The 20460-nt window shown below is 44.6% G+C and overlaps 1 protein-coding gene across 2 annotated transcripts in view; it reads right to left on the reverse strand.

Annotated features, from left to right (window-relative positions):
• Positions 1-20460, reverse strand: part of cdkal1 (CDK5 regulatory subunit associated protein 1-like 1) — a 1217472-nt gene that overhangs the window by 886468 nt on the left and 310544 nt on the right. For both annotated transcript variants that reach the window (XM_070880626.1, XM_070880627.1), the window contains exon 5: positions 19620-19716. In XM_070880626.1, coding sequence (XP_070736727.1) covers positions 19620-19716 — 97 coding nt within the window. The remainder of the gene's footprint in view (positions 1-19619; positions 19717-20460) is intronic.

Genomic DNA, 20460 nt, shown 5'->3' on the forward strand with positions numbered 1-20460 from the left:
CTTAGCTTTAAAGGCATAATATTGGAAGTGGGACCCATGCAATGCAGGTATTGAACAGTTACAAATGAAAGACACAGGTTTGAGTCAACAATCTACTCATCACAACTGAACCTCTATACTTAAAATGTGTTATTTGGTTGATGGCCAAGTAGAACATTGTGCTTCATCGGTATGCTGAGTTTAAGGCTTACAATAATAGAACTTTAGAGCAACAAAAGGGGGTACACATATTTCAATATTGTGGCTGAGGACAGAAAGTCAACATATGTGGAAATCACAGGTCCAAAACCTCATCCTACCAGCCATAGCAGAGTTCACTGGTGCTCCATCACATATTGCCAAAATACAGTTCTTTTACCCAATCTTTAATGGAGCATTTTCCTCTCAATGGAGGCTTTTTGGGCAGACTTCTATCCAAGGCTAAGTATTCCACTTTGAAAGCAAAGCTGTGGTGCCACAATTTTGGCACCAATGAATGACAAGTTCAACATATCTACTTTTGCACAATATTTTTTTCAAACATATTTCAATTTTTAAATAACGATGTATTAATTAGTCGTGGCAAACGTGAATACTGAGATCTTTGAAGAATGATGACAATGTCCTTTTAATGTCGTGCGATGTCAGTAAAGTTCTTAGTTTGCACTTTTGAAGCTGGAGATAGTGTCCTACGAGATGTTTAACATGCAGTTATATAATTTAAAGGAGTTCCTCAGTGAAATCCCACTGGATATTAACAACGTTCACAAAGTCACCCCAAGGGCACAGAAAACTTGTAGATTGATTGTCCTTCCCCTTTTAATGTCATTATTTTGTTGAATTATGTTTGTGCTGATTAGATATATGAGTCACTACTGGAGGCTGGTGACCAGCTCTGTGTCAGCATCAAACACTCCCATCATAGATTAAACAGAGCAATGTTCCCTCTACGTTGCTCTAATAATGTGCCTTAACTCAGACATAAAAATATTTCACACACCATTGTAACAATTCCATTTCCCACAGAAATCAATTTTTGTAACAAGAGTGAGGCAAATCATTCAGTATGAATATCAAATGACTCCTCCCCCTGTCCTCTTTTCTTCCCCACTTTGGTCTCAAGATTACTATAGATTGGGTCAAGACTGGCCAAACTGACTTCATTCAAGACCCATATACTTGAGAGGGTGATACTTCACTGCATCATTCTGGACTAAAAATTGAGCCCAATGTCGGGCAGCAACCCATTACTTCTTCAACTTCTACTTTAAGGGCAATACATTTTTTCATGGTTTTAATAACTTGCTGGTTCAAGGCCAACAGAAATAGGATGCAAATGATCCAAACGGCTATTACTACTAATCAGAAAGATACAAAAGAGGAAGTCCTTTTGACCCATCCTAGTTCAGCCACACAGCAAGCAGATACTAGTCTTAAAATGGTAGCTGCAGTAAAGCAGCAGCCTAAGAATTCATCTCAAGGCCCAGTTGAGATGACTTTCATCTCGTTCATCAACACTAGATTCAAAACACGACCCCAATGGTGAAAGAGGAATGTTGCAACCAACAACCCATCTTTACCCCACAGAAATTTGAATCCATGCAAATAGCCAACAGGTTATGTTTCAACAGTTCTGAAAAGTTAATGTTTCTCTAAAGTTAATTGAATTTTATTTTCACTTGACAATAATAAAATTTCAAAATATTACAGTAGAGTATTTGTTTCAGCTCAACTTCCTTTGCAGTTTAAATAAACCAGATGACATAAACAAACACCATTGGCCCAGATAATAATGCAAATGCGGGTTCTGAGCGGGCGATTGGGTGCGGGAAACCTGGAAGTAAAGTTAGCGGGTCGGCTTCTCTGTCTTCGACCTGTTTGAATCAAAACATTTTTCCTTATGGATTTCGCATCTCCAAGCTGTGCAAATGACACGATCTAAAGTCCACTATTTATAGGGCCAATGCAGAAATGGAATTTGGAATAGGCATGAGGTTTTTAGAATGGATTCACCAACGGCAAGGCCGACACACAGATTCAATGATGCAGTACTGAGCAGGAGGGACACTTTCTTCCCAGCAATGCGAGGAAGAAATTTGCTGATGTCACCAAGAGGATGTGGTTGGAGGTAGCTGAAGAGGTGGGCAGCAGAAGCATTGTGCCTGGTCTTGGATGCAGTCCAGGAAATGATTTAATGACCTAACCAGGTCAGGAAAAGTGAGAACATTTGCCAATTCACTTACATCTTGTGATATTAACCCCCCACCCCACTACTCTGCCTTGCCAAGTGTACTTCATCACCTCATTCCTTACATCCACTTAAGTTTAGCACTACCGATCCTTCACTTTCTATGCAATTCCTCACCTCCCCATGGCTACATCCAGCGCTGCCACTCACCCCAATACTTATGCAATGTGATGCATCGGTCTAATAGCCACCCTAACCAAATGAATTGCATCCATCGGGTGAATATCTGACCTGCAGTCACTCACAGCTCTGTTCTTTCGCTCCTTGTAGAAGAGTGTAAAACGCAATGGAGAAAGAGGACAGCAACCAATTGTGCAGCTTTCAGATGCAGAGGAGGAGACCATGGGGAGATAACTGGATATTTGCATCCCTTACAATCAGAGATGGAGAGACTGGGAATAGCAGGGTGACAGAATTAAAAATATCTCACACACACACATGGTGACTTTATTTCATCAATGACAAAACTTTGAGAAGTTTGTGTATGGTGATTGGCAAGATTGTTACTTTGCCACAGTTAATTCATATTCCTTTCTTTTGTCTTCCAACGCCTTCATTCAGAGAGCAAGAGTCACAGGAAATGCACGAGGACAATTCTCAGAGGACCTCATTCCTTCTGAGAGTACACCGTCGCAGGATGTACAGCCATCCACCAGCACAAGTACTCGCACTTTGGTGGGTCCAGTTATCGAATTAGTTGGACTTTCACCTCGTGATTCACAATTCACAAGTGAGCATGAGAAGACACTGGTGGGCAGGGACAGCTGTGGAGAGTCCGCGTCAGGGAGCTCTGCTCATCTGGATACAGACGCTGAACCCCAGGGTCTATCGTTCAGAAGCTGAATGGTAGAGGTACAGAAGCAAATTTGCGAGGTAATCACAGACGTTCCACACAGCCTCCACAATAGCAGAGAGGATGGTGGTCCAATTCTAACAGAAATGGATTGGTAGCGCAGGTGATTGTGATAATGTAGTCCATGAAACTTCAAGCAAGGCTTTCAACTGAGTCTATGCAGGCCATGAGCACGGACATGCAAGAGATTTTTTTTAATGATATTCATTCACGGGATGTGGCTAGCATTTATTGCCCATCCCTAACTGCCCTTGATGAGGTGGTGGTGAGCCGCCTGCTGCAGTCCATGTAGTGAAGGTACTCCCACAGTGCTGTCAGGGAGGGAGTTTCAGGAGTTTGACACAGCGACGATGATGGAACAGAGGTATATTTCCAAGTCAGGATGATGTGCGACTTGGAGGGGAATTTGGCAGTGGTGGTGTTCCTGTGCGCCTGCTGCTTTGTCGTTTTAGGTGGTCGGTGTCACAACTTTGTAGGTGCTAGCGTAGAAGCCTTGCCGATTTGCTGCAGTGCATCGTGTAGATGGTACACTCTGCAGCCACGTTGCGCCGGTGGTAGAAGATGTGAATGTATAATGTGGTGGAGAGAGTGCCAATCAAGGGATCTGCTTTGCCCTGGATGGTGTTTAACTTCTTGAGTGTTTTTGGAGCTGCACTCATCCAGGCAAGTGGAGAGCATTCCATCACTCCTGACTTGTGCCTTGTAGATGGTGGAAAGGCTTTCTGGAGTAAGGAGGTAAAGTAATGCACCACAGAATACCCAACCTGTGACCTGCTCTTGTAGCCACAGTATTTATGTGGCTGGTTCAATTAGATTTCTGGTTGATGGTGGGTAATTTGATGATGGCAATACAATTGAATGTCAAGGGCGCTGGTTAGATGCTCTCTTGTTGAAGATGATCATTGCCTGGCACTTTGTGGCATGAATCTTGCTTGCCACTTATCAGCCCAAGCCTGGATGTTGTCCACATCTTGCTGCATGTGGGCATGGACTGTTTCATTATCGGACGAATTGCAAATGGAACTAAACACTGTGCAATCATCAGTGACCATCCCCGCTTTTGACCTGATGATTGAGGAAAGGTCATTGATGAAGCAGCTGAAGATGGTTGGGCCGAGGACACTGTCCTGTTGAACTCCTGCAGCGATGTCCTGGGACTGGGATGTTTGGCTTCGGACAACAACTTCTTTTGTGCTTGGTATGACTCTAGCCAGTGGAGATTTTTCCCCAATTCCCATTGACTTCAATTTTACTAGAGCTCTTCAGTGCCACACTTGGTCAAATGCTGCCTTGATGACTAGGGTAGTCACTCTAACCTCTGGAATTCAGCTCTTTTGTCCATGTTTGAACCAAAGCTGTAGCAAAGTCTGCAGCCAAATGGTCCTGAAGGAGCCCAAACTGAGCATTGGTGAGCAGATTATTGGTGACTAAGTGCCGCTTGATAGCACGATCAACAATACCTTCCATCACTTTGCTGATAATTGTGTGTAGGCTAATTGGGCAGTTATTGGCCGATTGGATTTGTCTTGCTTTTTCTGGACAGGACATACCTGGTGAATTTTTGACTTGGTCAGGTAGTGGCCAGTGTTATAGCTGCAATGAACAGCTTGGCTAGAGGCACGGTTACTTCTGAAGCACAAGTCTTCAGCACAACAGCCAGGATGTTGTCAGGGCCTATATTCTTTATTGTATCCAATGTGCTCAGCCGTTTCTCGATATCACGTGGAGTGAATCGATTTGGCTGAAGACTGACTTATGCAATGTTGAGGACAGGAAGAGGTCGAGATGGATTATGCACTCGGCACTTCTGGCTGAAGATGGTTGCGAAAGCTTCAGCCTTATCTTTTGCACTCACATGCTGGGCTATGCCATCATCCCTTTGGATGTGCATGGAGCCTCCTCCTCCCGTTAGTTGTTTAATTGTCCACCACAAATCAAGACTGGATATAATAGGAGTGCAGGGCTTTAATCTGATCCATTGGTTGTGAAATCACTTGGCTCAGTCAATAGCATGCTGTTTCCGCTGTTTAGCATGCATGTAGTCCTGTGTTGCAGCTTCACCAAGTTGGCATCTAATTTTCAGAAACATAAGAACATAAGAAATAGGAGCAGGAGTAAGCCATACGGCCCCTCGAGTCTGCTCTGCCATTTAATACAATCATGGCTGATCCGATCAGGGACTCAGCTCCACTTCCCTGCCCGCTCCCCATAACCCCATATTGTTTAAGAAACTGTCTATTTCTGTCTTAAATTTATTCAATGTCCCAGCTTCCACAGTTCTCTGAGGCAGTGAATTCCACAGATTTACAACCCTCAGAAAAAGTTTCTCCTCATCTCAGTTTTAAATGGGCGGCCCCTTATTCTAAGATCATGCCCTCCAGTTCTAGTCTCCCCTATCAGTGGAAACATCCTCTCTGCCTTGTCAAGCCCCCTCATAATCTTATACGTTTTGATAAGATCATCTCTCATTCTTTTGAATTCCAATGAGTAGTGGCCCAACCTACTCAACCTTTCCTCATAAGTCAACCCACTCATCCCCGGAATCAACCTAGTGAACCTTCTCTGAACTGCCTCCAAAGCAAGTATATCCTTTCGTGAATATGGAAACCAAAACTGCACGCAGTATTCCAGGTGTGGTCTCACCAATACCCTGTATAACTGCAGCAAGACTTCCCTGCTTTTATACTCCATCCCCTTTGCAATAAAGGCCAAGATTCCATTGGCCTTCCTGATCACTTGCTGTACCTGCATACTATCCTTTTGTGTTTCATGCACAAGTACCCCCAGGTCCTGCTGTACTGCAGCACTTTGCAATCTTTCTTAATTTAAATAATAACTTGCTCTTAAATTTTTCTGCCACACTTTCCAAAATTGTACTCCATCTGCAAATTTTTTTGCCCACTCATTTAGCCTATGTCTATGTCCTTTTGCAGATTTTGTGTGTCCTCCTCACACATTGCTTTTTCTCCCATCTTTGTATCGCCAGCATACTTTGCTACGTTACACTCAGTCCCTTCTTCCAAGTCGTTAATATAGATTGTAAATAGTTGGGATCCCTGCTGCACCCCACTAGTTACTGGTTGCCAACCAGAGAATGAACCATTTATCCCAACTCTCTGTTTTCTGTTAGTAAGCCAATCCCCTATCCATGCTAATAAATTACCCCCAACCCCGTGAACTTTTATCTTGTACAGTAACCTTTTATATGGCACCTTGTCAAATGCCTTCTGGAAGTTCAAATACACCACATCCACTGGTTCCCCTTTATCCACCCTGTTAGTTGCATCCTCAAAGAATTCCAGCAAATTTGTCAAACATGACTTCCCCTTCATAAATCCATGCTGACTCTGCCTGACCGAATTTTGCTTTTCCAAATGTCCTGCTACTGCTACTTTAATAATGGACTCCAACATTTTCCCAACCACAGATGTTAGGCTAACTGGTCTATAGTTTCCTGCTTTTGGTCTGCCTCCTTTTTTAAAAAATACGAGCATTACATTTGCAGTTTTCCAATCTGCTGGGAGCTCCCCAGAAACCATGCCTGGAGCTGCTCTTCCACACTCTTCATTGAACCAGAGTTGGTCGTCTGGCTTGATGGGAATGGTAGTGAGGGATAGGCTGGGCCATTAAGTTACAGATTGCAGTAGAATACAATTCTGATGCTGCTGATGGCCCACAGCGCCTCATAGATGGCCAGTTTTGAGCTGCTAGATTTGTTCTGAATCTACTCAATTTACACAATTGTTGTGCCATACAGCACAATGGAACATGTCCTTAGTGAGAAGACGGGACTTTGTCTGCACAACGACTGTGCAGTGATCACTCCTACCAATACTGTCACGGGCAGATGCATCTACAACATGTAGATTGGTGAGGACGAGGTCAAAAAGGTTTTTCCCTCACCACCTGCCGCAAGCTCAGTCTGGCAACATTGCCCTTCAGGACCCAGCCAGCTTGGTCAATAGTGGTGCTATCGAGCCACTTTTAGTGATGGACATCGAAGTCCCCCTCCTGGAGTACATCCTGGGCCCTTGCTACCCTCAGTGCTTCTTCCAAGTGGTGTTCAACATGGCGGAGTGCTAAATAATCAGCTGAGGGAGGGCAGTAGGTGGTAATCTGCTGTCTGCTGCCTTAAACAGGATGATAGATACCTTATCCATGGCCTTGCAATGTGTCACTGATCTTCACAAAGCTACTGTCCAACAAAATGGTAGGAGTGATAGTGTTGGCACAGGAGAGGAACAATAACGAAAGGAGACATGAAAGTAGAAACCCCACTCAAAGTGCTCCCACTTCTCCCCCATTATCCACCTCAGCCAGTACCAGACATGCTCCCGTCTCCCCTCCCAATGACCGTGACTTCCCCCACACAGGCACAGGTGGAGCAGTCATTGGGGGGCCCTCAGGGGCTCCAAAACCCCAGAGGTCATCGGCCAAAAGCATCTCAGCAATCAGGACAAGGGCCCAAGCAACCTGTCTCTACCTCTGCTGAATACTGTGGCTACAAGAGATCAGAGGTCGGGCATTCTGTGGTGAGTTAGATACCTCCTTACTCCCGAAAGCCTTTTCATCACCTACAAGACACAAGTCAGGATTGTGATGGAATACTCTCCTTGCCTGGATGAGTGCAGCTCCAACAACAGTCAAGAAGCTCGACACCATCCGGGACAAAGCAACCCGCTTGATTGGCACGCCATCCACCACCTTCAACATTCACTCCCTCCACCACAAGCGCACTGTGGCTGCAGTGTGTGCCATCTACAAGATGCACTGCAGCAACTCGCCAAGACTTCTTCGGCAGCAACTCCAAAACCCGCGACTCTACTGCCTAGATGAACAAGGTCAGCAGGCGCATTGTAATACCATTACCTGCAAGTTCCCCATCAAGTTACACACCATCCTAACTTGGAAATATATCGCCGTTTCTTCATCATCACTGGGTCAAAATCTTGGAACTCACTTCCTAACAGCATTGTGGAAGTACCTTCATCACATGGACTGCAGCGGTTTGAGGAGGCGGCTCACCGCCACCTTCTCAAGGACAATTAGGAATGAGCAATAAAGGCTGGCCTTGCCAGGGACGCCCACATCCTAGGAACGAATTTTTAAAAACAGCCATTGCTACATATGGTGATGTGTTTATCCACTTGGTATTTGGGACATCCCCTGATAGTAATAGCCTAACTATTATTTTATAACCAGTGGAGACCCGCAAAACATTCGCGGTCAAATTAGTATCTTTATTGCAACAGTATTTGTTTAGACTATCATCTTCTTCATCTATTGTATGGTCTCTCCCTCTCCCCGCCGCATGCTCTTCGGCTCTGCAGCAACGACCAGAGGGACCCCGTTCCCCATTCCTGCGCCCATTGGCCCCGCTGCATCCACTGCCGCCTCCTCATGTGAGTAGACCCAGCGTCAATTAAACAGTTAAAAAATTTGCACCATCGCTCCCCATCCTGGCTGGTTGCGAGGTCGAGCGGGCCCTGATCGCCCATTGGCCGGTGCAACTGTCATTCAGTCTGGACCAAGAGTTCCCAGCTCAGCCCCAGGACAGACAAAATCTGATTATTATTATAGATGAATTTGGGATTTTCATGTATTGGGCGTTGGGGGCATGAGACTTTTCATGGAACCCTTGGGAACAGTAGGTTTTAAATAGCGGAGTGACTTGCGCAATTTTCCAATTCAGGAAAAGTCCCTTTAGATTGGAAAATTGCGCAAGTCACTCCGCTATTTAAAAATGGGGAGAGGGGGAAACTGGGGAATTATAGACCAGTTAGCCATACATGTGACATCGGGAAATTGCTAGAGTCTATAATTAAGGATAGGGTGACCTGAACACCTCGAAAATTTTCAGTTGATCATAGAGAGCCAGCGTGGATTTGTGAAAGGTAGGTCATGCCTGACAAACCGGATTAAATCTTTTGAAGAGGTGACTTAAGTAGTGGATAGGGTAATGTCTATGAATGTTATTTATATGGACTTCCAGAAGGCATTTCATAAAGTCCAACATAAGAGACTGTTAATTAAGGTAGAAGCTCACGGAATTGAGGGCAAATTATTGACCTGGTTCGGAAATTGGCTGAGCGGCAGGAGACAGGCAGTAGGGATAATGGGTAGATACTCAAATTGGTAGGAGTTGACTTGTGGTGTCGCGCAGGGATCGGTGTTGGCGCCTCAACTATTCACAGTCTTTATTAACGACTTAGAGGATGACATAAAAAGGCATATAATCCAAATTTGCCGATAACACAAAGATAGATGGAATTGTAGGCGGTGTAGATGGAAGCATTAAATTAAAAAGGAATATCGACAAATTAAGTGAATGGGCAAAACTATGGCAAATTGCTTTCAATGTAGGCAAATCTGAGGTCATCCACTTTGGACCTAAAAAGGAAAGTACAAGGTACAGGTGTGACGTCCAAAATCCAGAAAACTTCGAGACTAAGGCCGTTCCGGATATTTCCGTATTTCGGAACGTCTTTGTCTGGGCCAAGGTAGGTGAGGTCAGGCGGCCAAGGGCCGGGGGGGGGGGGGGGGCGGCGGGGTAGCGAGGTCGGGCCACCGAGGTAAGGGGAGTCCGGATTTCGGCACATTTTCCGGTTTTCAGACGACCCCGCCACAGATCGGCCTGGTGTCCAGATTCTGGAACATTCAGAATTTCGGAACTCCGGATTTTGGACGCTCAACCTGTACTTTCAAAATGGTGAAAGGCTAAAAACAGTGGCGGTCCAAAGAGACTTGGGGGTCCAGGTACATAGATCATTAAAATGTCATGAACAGGTACAGAAAATAATCAAAATGGCTAATAGGATACTGCCTTTATATCAAGAGAACTAGAATTCAAGGGAGTAGAAGTTATGCTGCAACTGTACAAAACCCTGGTTAGACCACACCTGGAGTACTATGAGCAGTTCTGGGCACCGCAGTGGAGGAGGATATATTGGCTTTGGAGGGAGTGCAGCATTGGTATACTAGAATGATACCAGGACTTCAAGGGTTAAGTTACGAGGAGAAATTACACAAATTAGGGTTGCAATCCCTAGAATTTAGAAGGTTAATGGGTGATCTGATCAAAGTTTTCAAGATATTAAGGGGAACAGATAGAGTAGATAGAGAGAAACTATTTCCGCTGGTTGGGTATTCAAGGACGAAGGGGCATTCAGGAATGAAATTAGGAATCACTTCTCCACACAAGGGGCCCCAAGTTTCTGATGCTGGAGAAATCGGCGCACCTCCGCGATTTACGTGATCTACCTGGGATAAAAAGCGCGCCGGAATCCTACCGAGGAATTCTCCAGTCGTCCTGGAGCGTGCGGAGTCTCCCTGGGGCGGAGCAAGTCAATCCCGGCCTGCAGGGGGGCGGGGCTAAGTCCCTGCGTATTTTTCACAGCCGGCTCCCTTGTGCGTGCGCGTTACAGCGTGCGCGCATGTGTAATGGGTTCGCGACCTTGGCAATCGGCCATTTAAAGGGAGAACGTGGCAGACACTCATTTAAAGCTAGCTAGGACTTTTGCTTGCAGGTAGGAAAAGGAGTAAACATTATTTTACTGATTCTTGTTGTGCAAAGGAGTGCTGCAAAGGTGCAAGAAAGGACATTTAAAGGGAAAATGTGGCACTTTGTTACAGCGAGCTGTGTGATTTTTGGGTGCAGGAAGGGAAGGAGTGAAAAGTCTTGTGTGATTCTTGGAGTGCAAAGGAGTGCTGCACACATGCATGCAAGGAAAGGACTGTGTTTTTAACAATCACCGAGTGGAAATCCAGTACCTGTACAGCAATGTAAGAACGTGCAACGAGAACAAAGAACTTCGTGCATGACGAAGTCGAGACACTAGTTAATGTCATTGAGGGGAGATGGCAGGAGCTGGACACCAGCAACAGAGGCCACACAAAGGTGGCATCCAAAGAAATCAAGAAACGCTGGGACCCAGTTGCAGACGAATACGGCGCAGTGGTGAATACCAGGAGATCTGGAGCCCAGTGTAAAAAGAAATGGCAGGACCTTGGTCAAGTCGTTGGTATAAGTAATATCTTCCTTTTCTCAATGGAATTGCAATTGTAAATGTGACCAGCTGTATATGGCCCACCCGGCAGAAAGACACCCTCTCTAAAAAGTTATATTTTCATCCTTGCAGAAGAAATTGGCTCACAACAAAAGGGAAAGAACATGAATAGGAGGAGGCCCGCCAAATTTGCACCAACTGGAACAGAGGGTCGCTGCTATGATGAGTCGTGCATGGAGAAAGGCAATCAGTGATGCACAAGCTGGGCCTATACGCTTGGGAGAGGGTAAGTCCTGAAAATACATCGTGACCATTCAAATCAACCTGCTGCCTAGCCTGCTATGTGCAAAATTATCCATGTCACCCATCCTGCCCACTCCTGTGCTGCTAACCAGTTGACTGTTCAGTTATATTTTGCAGAACATGATGTCAATCCAGAAGATACAGAGGAAGATTCAGATGCATGCAATCAAGACCAAGGAGATGGGGGGAGGAGGGGGGAATGGATGTGTTCAGGGGAGAATGTCGATCGTAATATGGATCAGTCCATAGTGCAGGGCCTCACTCTCCCAGAGAATACCATGAGTTCTCCTCCAACATTCCACTCCTTCGTCTATCCCCCATCCTTGCGTGGTGCTTTAAGTTCTGATGCGGCATGTCATCGTCTCCTCACGTACCCATCCGCGCTTAGTGATGCAAGTTCTGGTAAGACGTTCCATGGTTTCACATCCGTCGAGGTTGAGGGTCACAGTGCTGGTGGTGCGATGCAGCTTATAGCACCCAGGGCCCCACTGTCAGAGGAAGCGGGTCCCAGTGGTGGTGGTGGTGGACCCAGTTGCAGACGAATACGGCGCAGTGGTGAATACCAGGAGATCTGGAGCCCAGTGTAAAAAGAAATGGCAGGACCTTGGTCAAGTCGTTGGTATAAGTAATATCTTCCTTTTCTCAATGGAATTGCAATTGTAAATGTGACCAGCTGTATATGTCCCACCCGGCAGAAAGGCACCCTCTCTAAAAAGTTATATTTTCATCCTTGCAGAAGAAATTGGCTCACAACAAAAGGGAAAGAACATGAATAGGAGGAGGCCCGCCAAATTTGCACCAACTGGAACAGAGGGTCGCTGCTATGATGAGTCGTGCATGGAGAAAGGCAATCAGTGATGCACAAGCTGGGCCTATACGCTTGGGAGAGGGTAAGTCCTGAAAATACATCGTGACCATTCAAATCAACCTGCTGCCTAGCCTGCTATGTGCAAAATTATCCATGTCACCCATCCTGCCCACTCCTGTGCTGCTAACCAGTTGACTGTTCAGTTATATTTTGCAGAACATGATGTCAATCCAGAAGATACAGAGGAAGATTCAGATGCATGCAATCAAGACCAAGGAGATGGGGGGAGGAGGGGGGAATGGATGTGTTCAGGGGAGAATGTCGATCGTAATATGGATCAGTCCATAGTGCAGGGCCTCACTCTCCCAGAGAATACCATGAGTTCTCCTCCAACATTCCACTCCTTCGTCTATCCCCCATCCTTGCGTGGTGCTTTAAGTTCTGATGCGGCATGTCATCGTCTCCTCACGTACCCATCCGCGCTTAGTGATGCAAGTTCTGGTAAGACGTTCCATGGTTTCACATCCGTCGAGGTTGAGGGTCACAGTGCTGGTGGTGCGATGCAGCTTATAGCACCCAGGGCCCCACTGTCAGAGGAAGCGGGTCCCAGTGGTGGTGGTGGTGGACCCAGTTGCAGACGAATACGGCGCAGTGGTGAATACCAGGAGATCTGGAGCCCAGTGTAAAAAGAAATGGCAGGACCTTGGTCAAGTCGTTGGTATAAGTAATATCTTCCTTTTCTCAATGGAATTGCAATTGTAAATGTGACCAGCTGTATATGTCCCACCCGGCAGAAAGGCACCCTCTCTAAAAAGTTATATTTTCATCCTTGCAGAAGAAATTGGCTCACAACAAAAGGGAAAGAATAGGAGGAGGCCCGCCAAATTGCACCAACTGGAAGAGGGTCGCTGCTATGATGAGTCGTGCCTGGAAAAAGGCAATCAGTGATGCACAAGCTGGGCCTATACGCTTGGGAGAGGGTAAGTCCTGAAAATACATCGTGACCATTCAAATCAAAACACCCAGGGCCCCACTGTCTCACCCTGTGCCTCACACTGGAGTGATGCCACGAGGCAGAGCCGGGGGGAGAGGAAGGAGAACCCGAGTAGGGTCTCCTCAGATGCAGCGTTCAACAAATGCGCTTGACGTTATTGCATTGGGTGTGGAGGGCAATGACCTTACCCGTTCACTCGAGGGCACCATCAGAGGGGTTGGTGATGAGTTGATGGTAAATAGCAGTGATGCCACATGAACTGAGTGCGGGAATCGCTGGAGCAACGCAAATGCTGGCAGAGGCCATCAGGCAGTTAGCTGCTGCAATCAAATGCCCCTCCCAGCCAATCAAATGTCCCTCCCACTGCAATCCCAGTATTAGCCTCTGTAGAGATCCAAGCTGGGACACCCCGTCTCTCCCCCCCACCCCCAACCCTTTCTCTTCCCCTACACATCCCCCCCCCACCCCCGAGGCAGTGCACATGCGAGATGTGGATGAGAGCTGGGTGCAGCCTTTCTTTGCTGTTGGTGTTGATGTAGTAGATTTGATGCCACTGTTGTAACTGTTTTCAAATTGAAATTGTGTATTTGTAACTTTACAAGTATACAAGTGATCTTAGAGTTTTTAAGTGATCTTAAAGTGTAAATGTTCTCATTTAATAAGTTGTTTAAATTGACTGCGTTAAAAGTTATCTGAATGTTTTTCAGTGATTTTCTTCACAAATTTAAATTGTTTACTAAGTTTTCTAACTTGAAAACTTTAAGTATTTGGGGTTGTTAAGTGATCGGAAAGAGTCATCAAATTTGATACAAGAATGATTTTATTGCAGTAAAGTACATTGTAAAGATTTCAATGAAATATATTTTACATTGAAACTGAATCATGACAAGAATGCTTTTATTATTGCACTAAAGTAAAGTACATTGTAAATGTTTCAATAAAGTTTATTACATAACATTACAATGGATTCATGGTCCGTTATCATACCAAACACAACATTTAGGAACACCTGTAAAAGATAAACATCCCTCACCCCTCAGTCATGCCTGCCTCCCACACCTAGCCATGACCGAGGGGCGTGCTGGTGTGGCATGCGTGGCTCGGAGATCTTTCCTGCTGCAGTGGGATGGGTGTCGGTGGGACAAGGAAGCCAGCGACTAATTGCCCTACAGTATCTGAGACGCACAGATCGGTCCTGCTGTTGGCTGCGAGGCGTTGGGTTGGGGGCGGGGAAAGAGTTCTGTTGGGAGTGCAGGAGTGAGGAGGGACACACGGAGCGAAGGGTTGGGAGGTGGGGGCAGAAAAGAGTGCAGCTGGGGGTGTGCGGAGACAATGGTGGGTTACAACACGTTACTCTCACAGTCAGTCCCTGACAGAGGCACAATGCCAAACAGTTAGTTTTACAAATGAGAGATAATCTCGTCCGAGGTGAGTCATTCAAGTAATAGGTTGGACGAATGGGGTTTGATGATTTCCAAAGGATCAAATTAGCCATAATTAGGTGTTAATGTGCCTGCCTCAGCCGGGAGCCTACACTTGTTTATTTATAAAAAGAGAACCAACTATCCTCATTCAGCAGATAGAAAGCAAAATATCATCGAAAGAGGTTTTAGGCCATTTTAAGTGATGTGTCAGGGGCTTGCCCCGTCCACTCCATGCACCAACCTGGTATTGCAATATTTCCAGGAACGGTGCAACTTCGCCTCTCGGCCTTTTGGCCTAAGATCAAACACATTGGCGCAAAGTGATCTTTGGCGTTAGAGTTGATCTTGAACGAAATTGGATAAAAAAAATTTAAAAAAATAAATAAATAAATAAAAATTTAAAATTATTTTTTTTTTTTTTTAAAGTTGTGTGTTTAATGCTTCAGTCCTTTTTGTGTTTAGTTCCCACCCCCCATCTCTGGCTCTGCCTGCACTGAGCTTAACTCGAGGTAAGGTTGTTCAGAACTTACAAAAGTGGACACTTACTCCATTCTAAGTTAGTTTGGAGTAAGTTTTCGCTGCCGAAACTTGCAAAACAGGCCTAAGTGGCTGGACACACCCCCTTTTGAAAAAAAATACCTGAACTAAAACGAACCGAAACTAACTCACTGGAACTGAAGCAAACTAAGTGCCGAAATTGCGATTTCTAAGATACTCCAAACTAAACGAGTTGCTCTAAAAAAAAAAGGAGCAACTCCACCCGAAACTTGGGCCCTCTAGAAGGTGGTAGAAGTTTGGAACACTCTTCTGCAGGATGCGAGATCAATTGTTAATTTTATATCAGAGATTGATAGTTTTCTGTTAACCAAAGGTATTAAAGGATATGGGCCAAAGGCAGGTATATGGAGTTTGGTCGTAGATCAGCCATGATCTCATTGAATGGTGGAGCAGGCTCAAGGGGCTTAATGGCCTACTCCTGTTCCTAGGGGCGAGAGTTTTCCTAACCTGTTTTTCTGGTGCCCTCACCTGAGGTGCGCCGTTTTTGTCCGCCTCCAAGCACACCGAAAAAAAGACGTCGGTATTCTGGCTGCTCCCCAGACTCTCTTCGGTCGTGGCTGAAGTCTGCGTGCAGGTGCAGTAGCTCCTGACAGGCCGTTTCTGCAAACGCGCGCTGCAGGCTATGTGGGAGGGGCCCGAAGCACGCCGTCCCTAGTCCTGGCCAAATGGGCTCCCTCATCGACGGCATGCTGTGTTCCCTAAGGTAGGACTTCTATTTTTTATTTGTTATTTACTGATTGATTTTGGTGCTTTAGGTGCAGGGTTCCTTCAATTTTATTTGTTAATTAATTGCTTATTCTTTTTGTGCTTTGTTTGGTGCTTGGTGGTGCTTTAAATGTAGTTACTTGCGCCGATTCCTTAACTCCAGGTAATGTCTTTCTGTGCGGACAGAAGTGGCAACATACGCTGGCCTAAGTTAGTTTGGAGTAACTATTTGCTGGCCAAACGCCTAAAACAGGGTTAAGTGGCTGGGTACGCCACTTTTTGAAAAAAAAACTGAACAACAAAAAATCCTAACTAACTCACTTACACTGGTGCAAATTAAATGGCCAGAATTGCAACTAAAAAGATAGTCCAGAAAAATCAAGTTGCTCCATAAAAAAGGAGCAACTCCTGGGGAAACTTGGGCCCTAGATTCCTAAGGCACAGTTGTTCAGAAAATTTATTTTAGTATTGATGCCAAAGTTAATGCAATCAAAAATATAAATGCAGCATATTTCCATTGATAAATACGTGGAGTTTTGGCAGTTACCGAAGTTGCACATTATCTGTAATGTACATCTAATCCTGCAGTCCAAAAACTGCAATATTTAAAAGGTGCTGAAGATAATAGTGCAGAGTTTATTGTTTTCCTTGATTTGGCAAGAATTTAAGAGGTAGTTTTTTGGTATTTGCATTATCAATTTATTCATAGCTATTTGTTTTTGCAAAATAGTACTATATTTGTGTGTGTAACAATAGATTCTACTCGTGCTGTGCTGGGGCATTGAGAATTATCCCATCCCAATGGGCAAGAATTGTGCAGCTAGCCTTGGTTACCTGCTACAGTATAGTAGCCAAATGTCAGACTGGAGGCACACATATTTCAAAGACAACAGTGTGTTAACAGTAGAAACATAGAAAATAGGTGTAGGAGTAGGCCATTCGGCCCTTCTAGCCTGCACCGCCATTCAATGAGTTCATGGCTGAACATGCAACTTCAGTACCCCATTCCTGCTTTCTCACCATACCCCTTGATCCCCCAAGTAGTAAGGACTACATCTAACTCCTTTTTGGATATAGAAACATAGAAGATGGGCATTGTCACAGAACAGCCAAACTATGACAGTTGGCATATGGACTACAATAGCGAGCTATTCATGTGGCCATCCATGTCCATTGCTTATTGCTTAATTCACCCATTTCTGCAAACACCACTCTTTCCTGTACATGTGAATTCTGATCACCTTTGTTTCTGAATGACCTCTATAATATCATTGTACAAGTGGAATTTGCAACTTTCCTTATTCATTGTTAGAAGGATGTTGATTCAGTCAATGCCATATTCTTCAGTGGTCTTTAGTGAAGTCAGTAAACTGACTGATTGCTGTAGTTTGTCACGCTGTCCATACTTGTGAAGTTAAGTGGAAAATCTCATTGCCAGTATACAAACTTAGGACCAGGAAAGGACCATTGAGCCCTACAAGCCCGTGTCTTTATCATTGATCTCAACGCCATCCAGCCACTTTCCCACGTAAAGCATTAAGCGCATTTATGAGGACATACATGATTAAGATCCCTACCTCTCTAGTTTTCAACCAATTTGTGAGTTAGCTATCAGAAATTTAGATAAAGTAAATTCATCATTCTTTGTTTATGTAAAAAGTGCTCTTTTTTAAAGACAGCTGTGTCTCATTATGCAGACACTAATTATTAAGGTTTTCAATTCCAAGGCTGCGCAAACAGCTGGACAGCCAGAGCTGGGGAGGGGCCCAATACACAATGCCCAAAAATGCAGACCGAGTCGTTTGCGAGTTTTTCGACCTCAGAGACAAAGCCCATTAGAAATTAATAGAAGAGTTGGGACAGCGGCTACATCATGAGGGAGTGGGTGACGTGTTAGCTGTGTCGCCCTCTGAGAAGTTCTATGTTCTGCCAGACTAGGACAGTGGCAGGTAGAGAACCAACACGAGGAGAAACCTACTTGACCTCGTCATTCATGCCACACAAGTGCCAGGCAATGATTATCTCCAACAAGCGGGAGTCTAATCACCGCCCCCTGACATTCAACGGCATTACCATTGCCGAATCCCCCACCATCAACATCCTAGGGATCACCATTGACCAGAAACTTAATTGGACCAGTCACATAAATATTGTGGCTACAAGAGCAGGTCAGAGGTGTGAGTGTCTCACTTCCTGACTCCCTAAAGCTTTTCCACCATCGGCAAGGCACAAGTCAGGAGTGTGATGGAATACTGTACACTTGCCCAGATGAGTGCAGCTCCAACAACACTCAAGAAGCTTGGCACCATCCAGGACAAAGCAGCCCATTTGATTGGCAGCCCAACCAACACCTTAAACATTCATTCCCTGCACCACCAGCACACCGTGGCTGCAGTGTGTACCATCTACAAGATGCATTATAGCAACTAGTCAAAGCTTCTTCGTCAGCACCTCCCAAACCTGTGACCCCTCTACCATCTAGAAGAACAAGGGCAGCAGGCACATGGGAACACCATCACCTGCAAGTTCCCCTCCAAGTTATACACCATCCTGACTTGGATGTATATCGCCGTTTCTTCATCACCATTGGGTCAAAATCTTGGTACTCCCTCCCTAACAGCACTGTGGGAGAACCTTCACCACAAGGACGGCAACTGTTCAAGAAGCCGGCTCACCACCACCTTCACAATGGCAATTAGGGAGGGGCAATAAATGCTGGCCTTGCAAGTGATGCCCACATCCCAGGAATGAATTTTTAAAAATGCTTAAAATGTTTTAAAATAGAAATTTCTCAATATTTGATTTTGAGCCATTGAGTGAAATGAGTAGCTTTATATAAACATGCAACCATGGTGTTGAGGAAGGGGAGGATTTGTAGGAGTTACATATTACTTTTTAAAAATTAGCCAGTTTGAACAGGTCTTCAGTAACTGGGAGAAATGTCTCCATTGTTAGCTACTTAGTCAAATTATAAATGTATGTGTAAGAAACACATTTCCATTTTACTGTAATGAACGGTGGAAATCTTCCCCAAATATTCCTTCGCTTGTGTGTAGTGTAAACACTGGCTTGGACCAGTTGGGCCGAATGGCCTGTTTCTGTGCTGTACCTTCCATGTAATTTTTCTAAGTAAAGTGCTGCTCAATATCATCTCATTTTCACTGACAGGTTTCCCCGAGCCCTGTGCTCGAGGCATTAAATTTAAATGCCTGTTTAAATCAATTTAAAATTGCTGCATTACCATGTACTAATAATATGAACAGCTGTGCTAATTAACAACCCGCCTGTCCTGACAATCTTGTCGTCTCTGGCGATCAAGTTACGTGCACGCAGCCAAATATGTTTCCGCTAAACCTGGAAGGCAAGTTGCAAGCACGCTTGAAACTTCTACAATTTTTCATTCCCTCCCGACACCCAATCCACCAGTTCTTGGGACTTAAAATTCCCCCATACCGTTTAAATATCGTAAAAAGAACAAAAAAGTATCAAAGGAATTAAAATTTGTTCCATGTTAGGAAACCGAACAGGAGCAAGTGCTAACTTCATATCACATTGTAAAAATGTGTGTGCGTCAAAGTACTACACTCAGTTTGACAACGTTCTAGGATTTTACAAGTTTCAGGTACTTCAGAAAAGGCACAAAACAGATCCAAATCAGGTGCACACAAATATCCAAGATCCAATGTAAACTTCTGGAAGAGCTGAATTTTGCAGTTTGAATTATTAGAAGAATTTTCTTACCCCAATAATGCTCAACCCTTTGAGGTAGTCCATCCGTGGTTGGGCTTGAGGAACACATCCAGCAACTACCACCTTTTTATCTTGTTCTTGAGCTTTCCTGAAGCGGAAATAATGAGATTTGGAATTAGAGGGTAATATCTTAGAGTAACTAATTTAGGTCAAGAAAATTACAACTCCAATACTAATTTAGAACCTCTTTAAAAAAAAAACTTAGAGTATATTTAGGAGCATAGGAACAGGGTAGGCCATTAAGCCCTTCGAGCCTGTTACACCATTCAATTAGATCATGGCTGATCTGCGACCTAACTCCATTTACCCACCTTTGGCCCATATCGCTTAATACCTTTGGTTAACAAAAAGCTATCAATCTCAGATTTAAAATTAACAATCGATCTAGCATCAATTGCTGTTTACAGAAGAGAGTTCCAAACTTCTACCACCCTTTGGGCCCAAGTTTCGGCCTCAGTTGCTCCTGATTTTTTGGAGCAACTGGTGTAGAACGGAGTATCTTAGAAATTCAAATTCTCGGCATTTAGTCTGCTCCAGTTCTAGTCAGTTAGAACAGTTTCACTTTGGAACAGAATTTTTTTTCAAAAGGGGGCGTGTCCAGCCACTTACGCCTGTTTTCAAAGTTTCGGCAGTGAAAACTTACTCCAAACTAACTTAGAATGGAGTAAGTGAAGATTTTTGTACGCTCGAAAAAACCTTGTCTACACTTTAGAAAATCAGGCGTAGGTTACAAATCAGGCGTAGGAAATGGGAGGGGGGGGTTAAAGGGAAGTTTACAAACATTAAACACTTCAGTTTTACAAATAAAGAGTCATCATCAATAATAAATGAT

The sequence above is a fragment of the Pristiophorus japonicus genome, chromosome 5 (genome assembly GCF_044704955.1).
Source record: "Pristiophorus japonicus isolate sPriJap1 chromosome 5, sPriJap1.hap1, whole genome shotgun sequence".
In the NCBI taxonomy this organism is placed as follows: Eukaryota; Metazoa; Chordata; class Chondrichthyes; family Pristiophoridae; genus Pristiophorus; species Pristiophorus japonicus.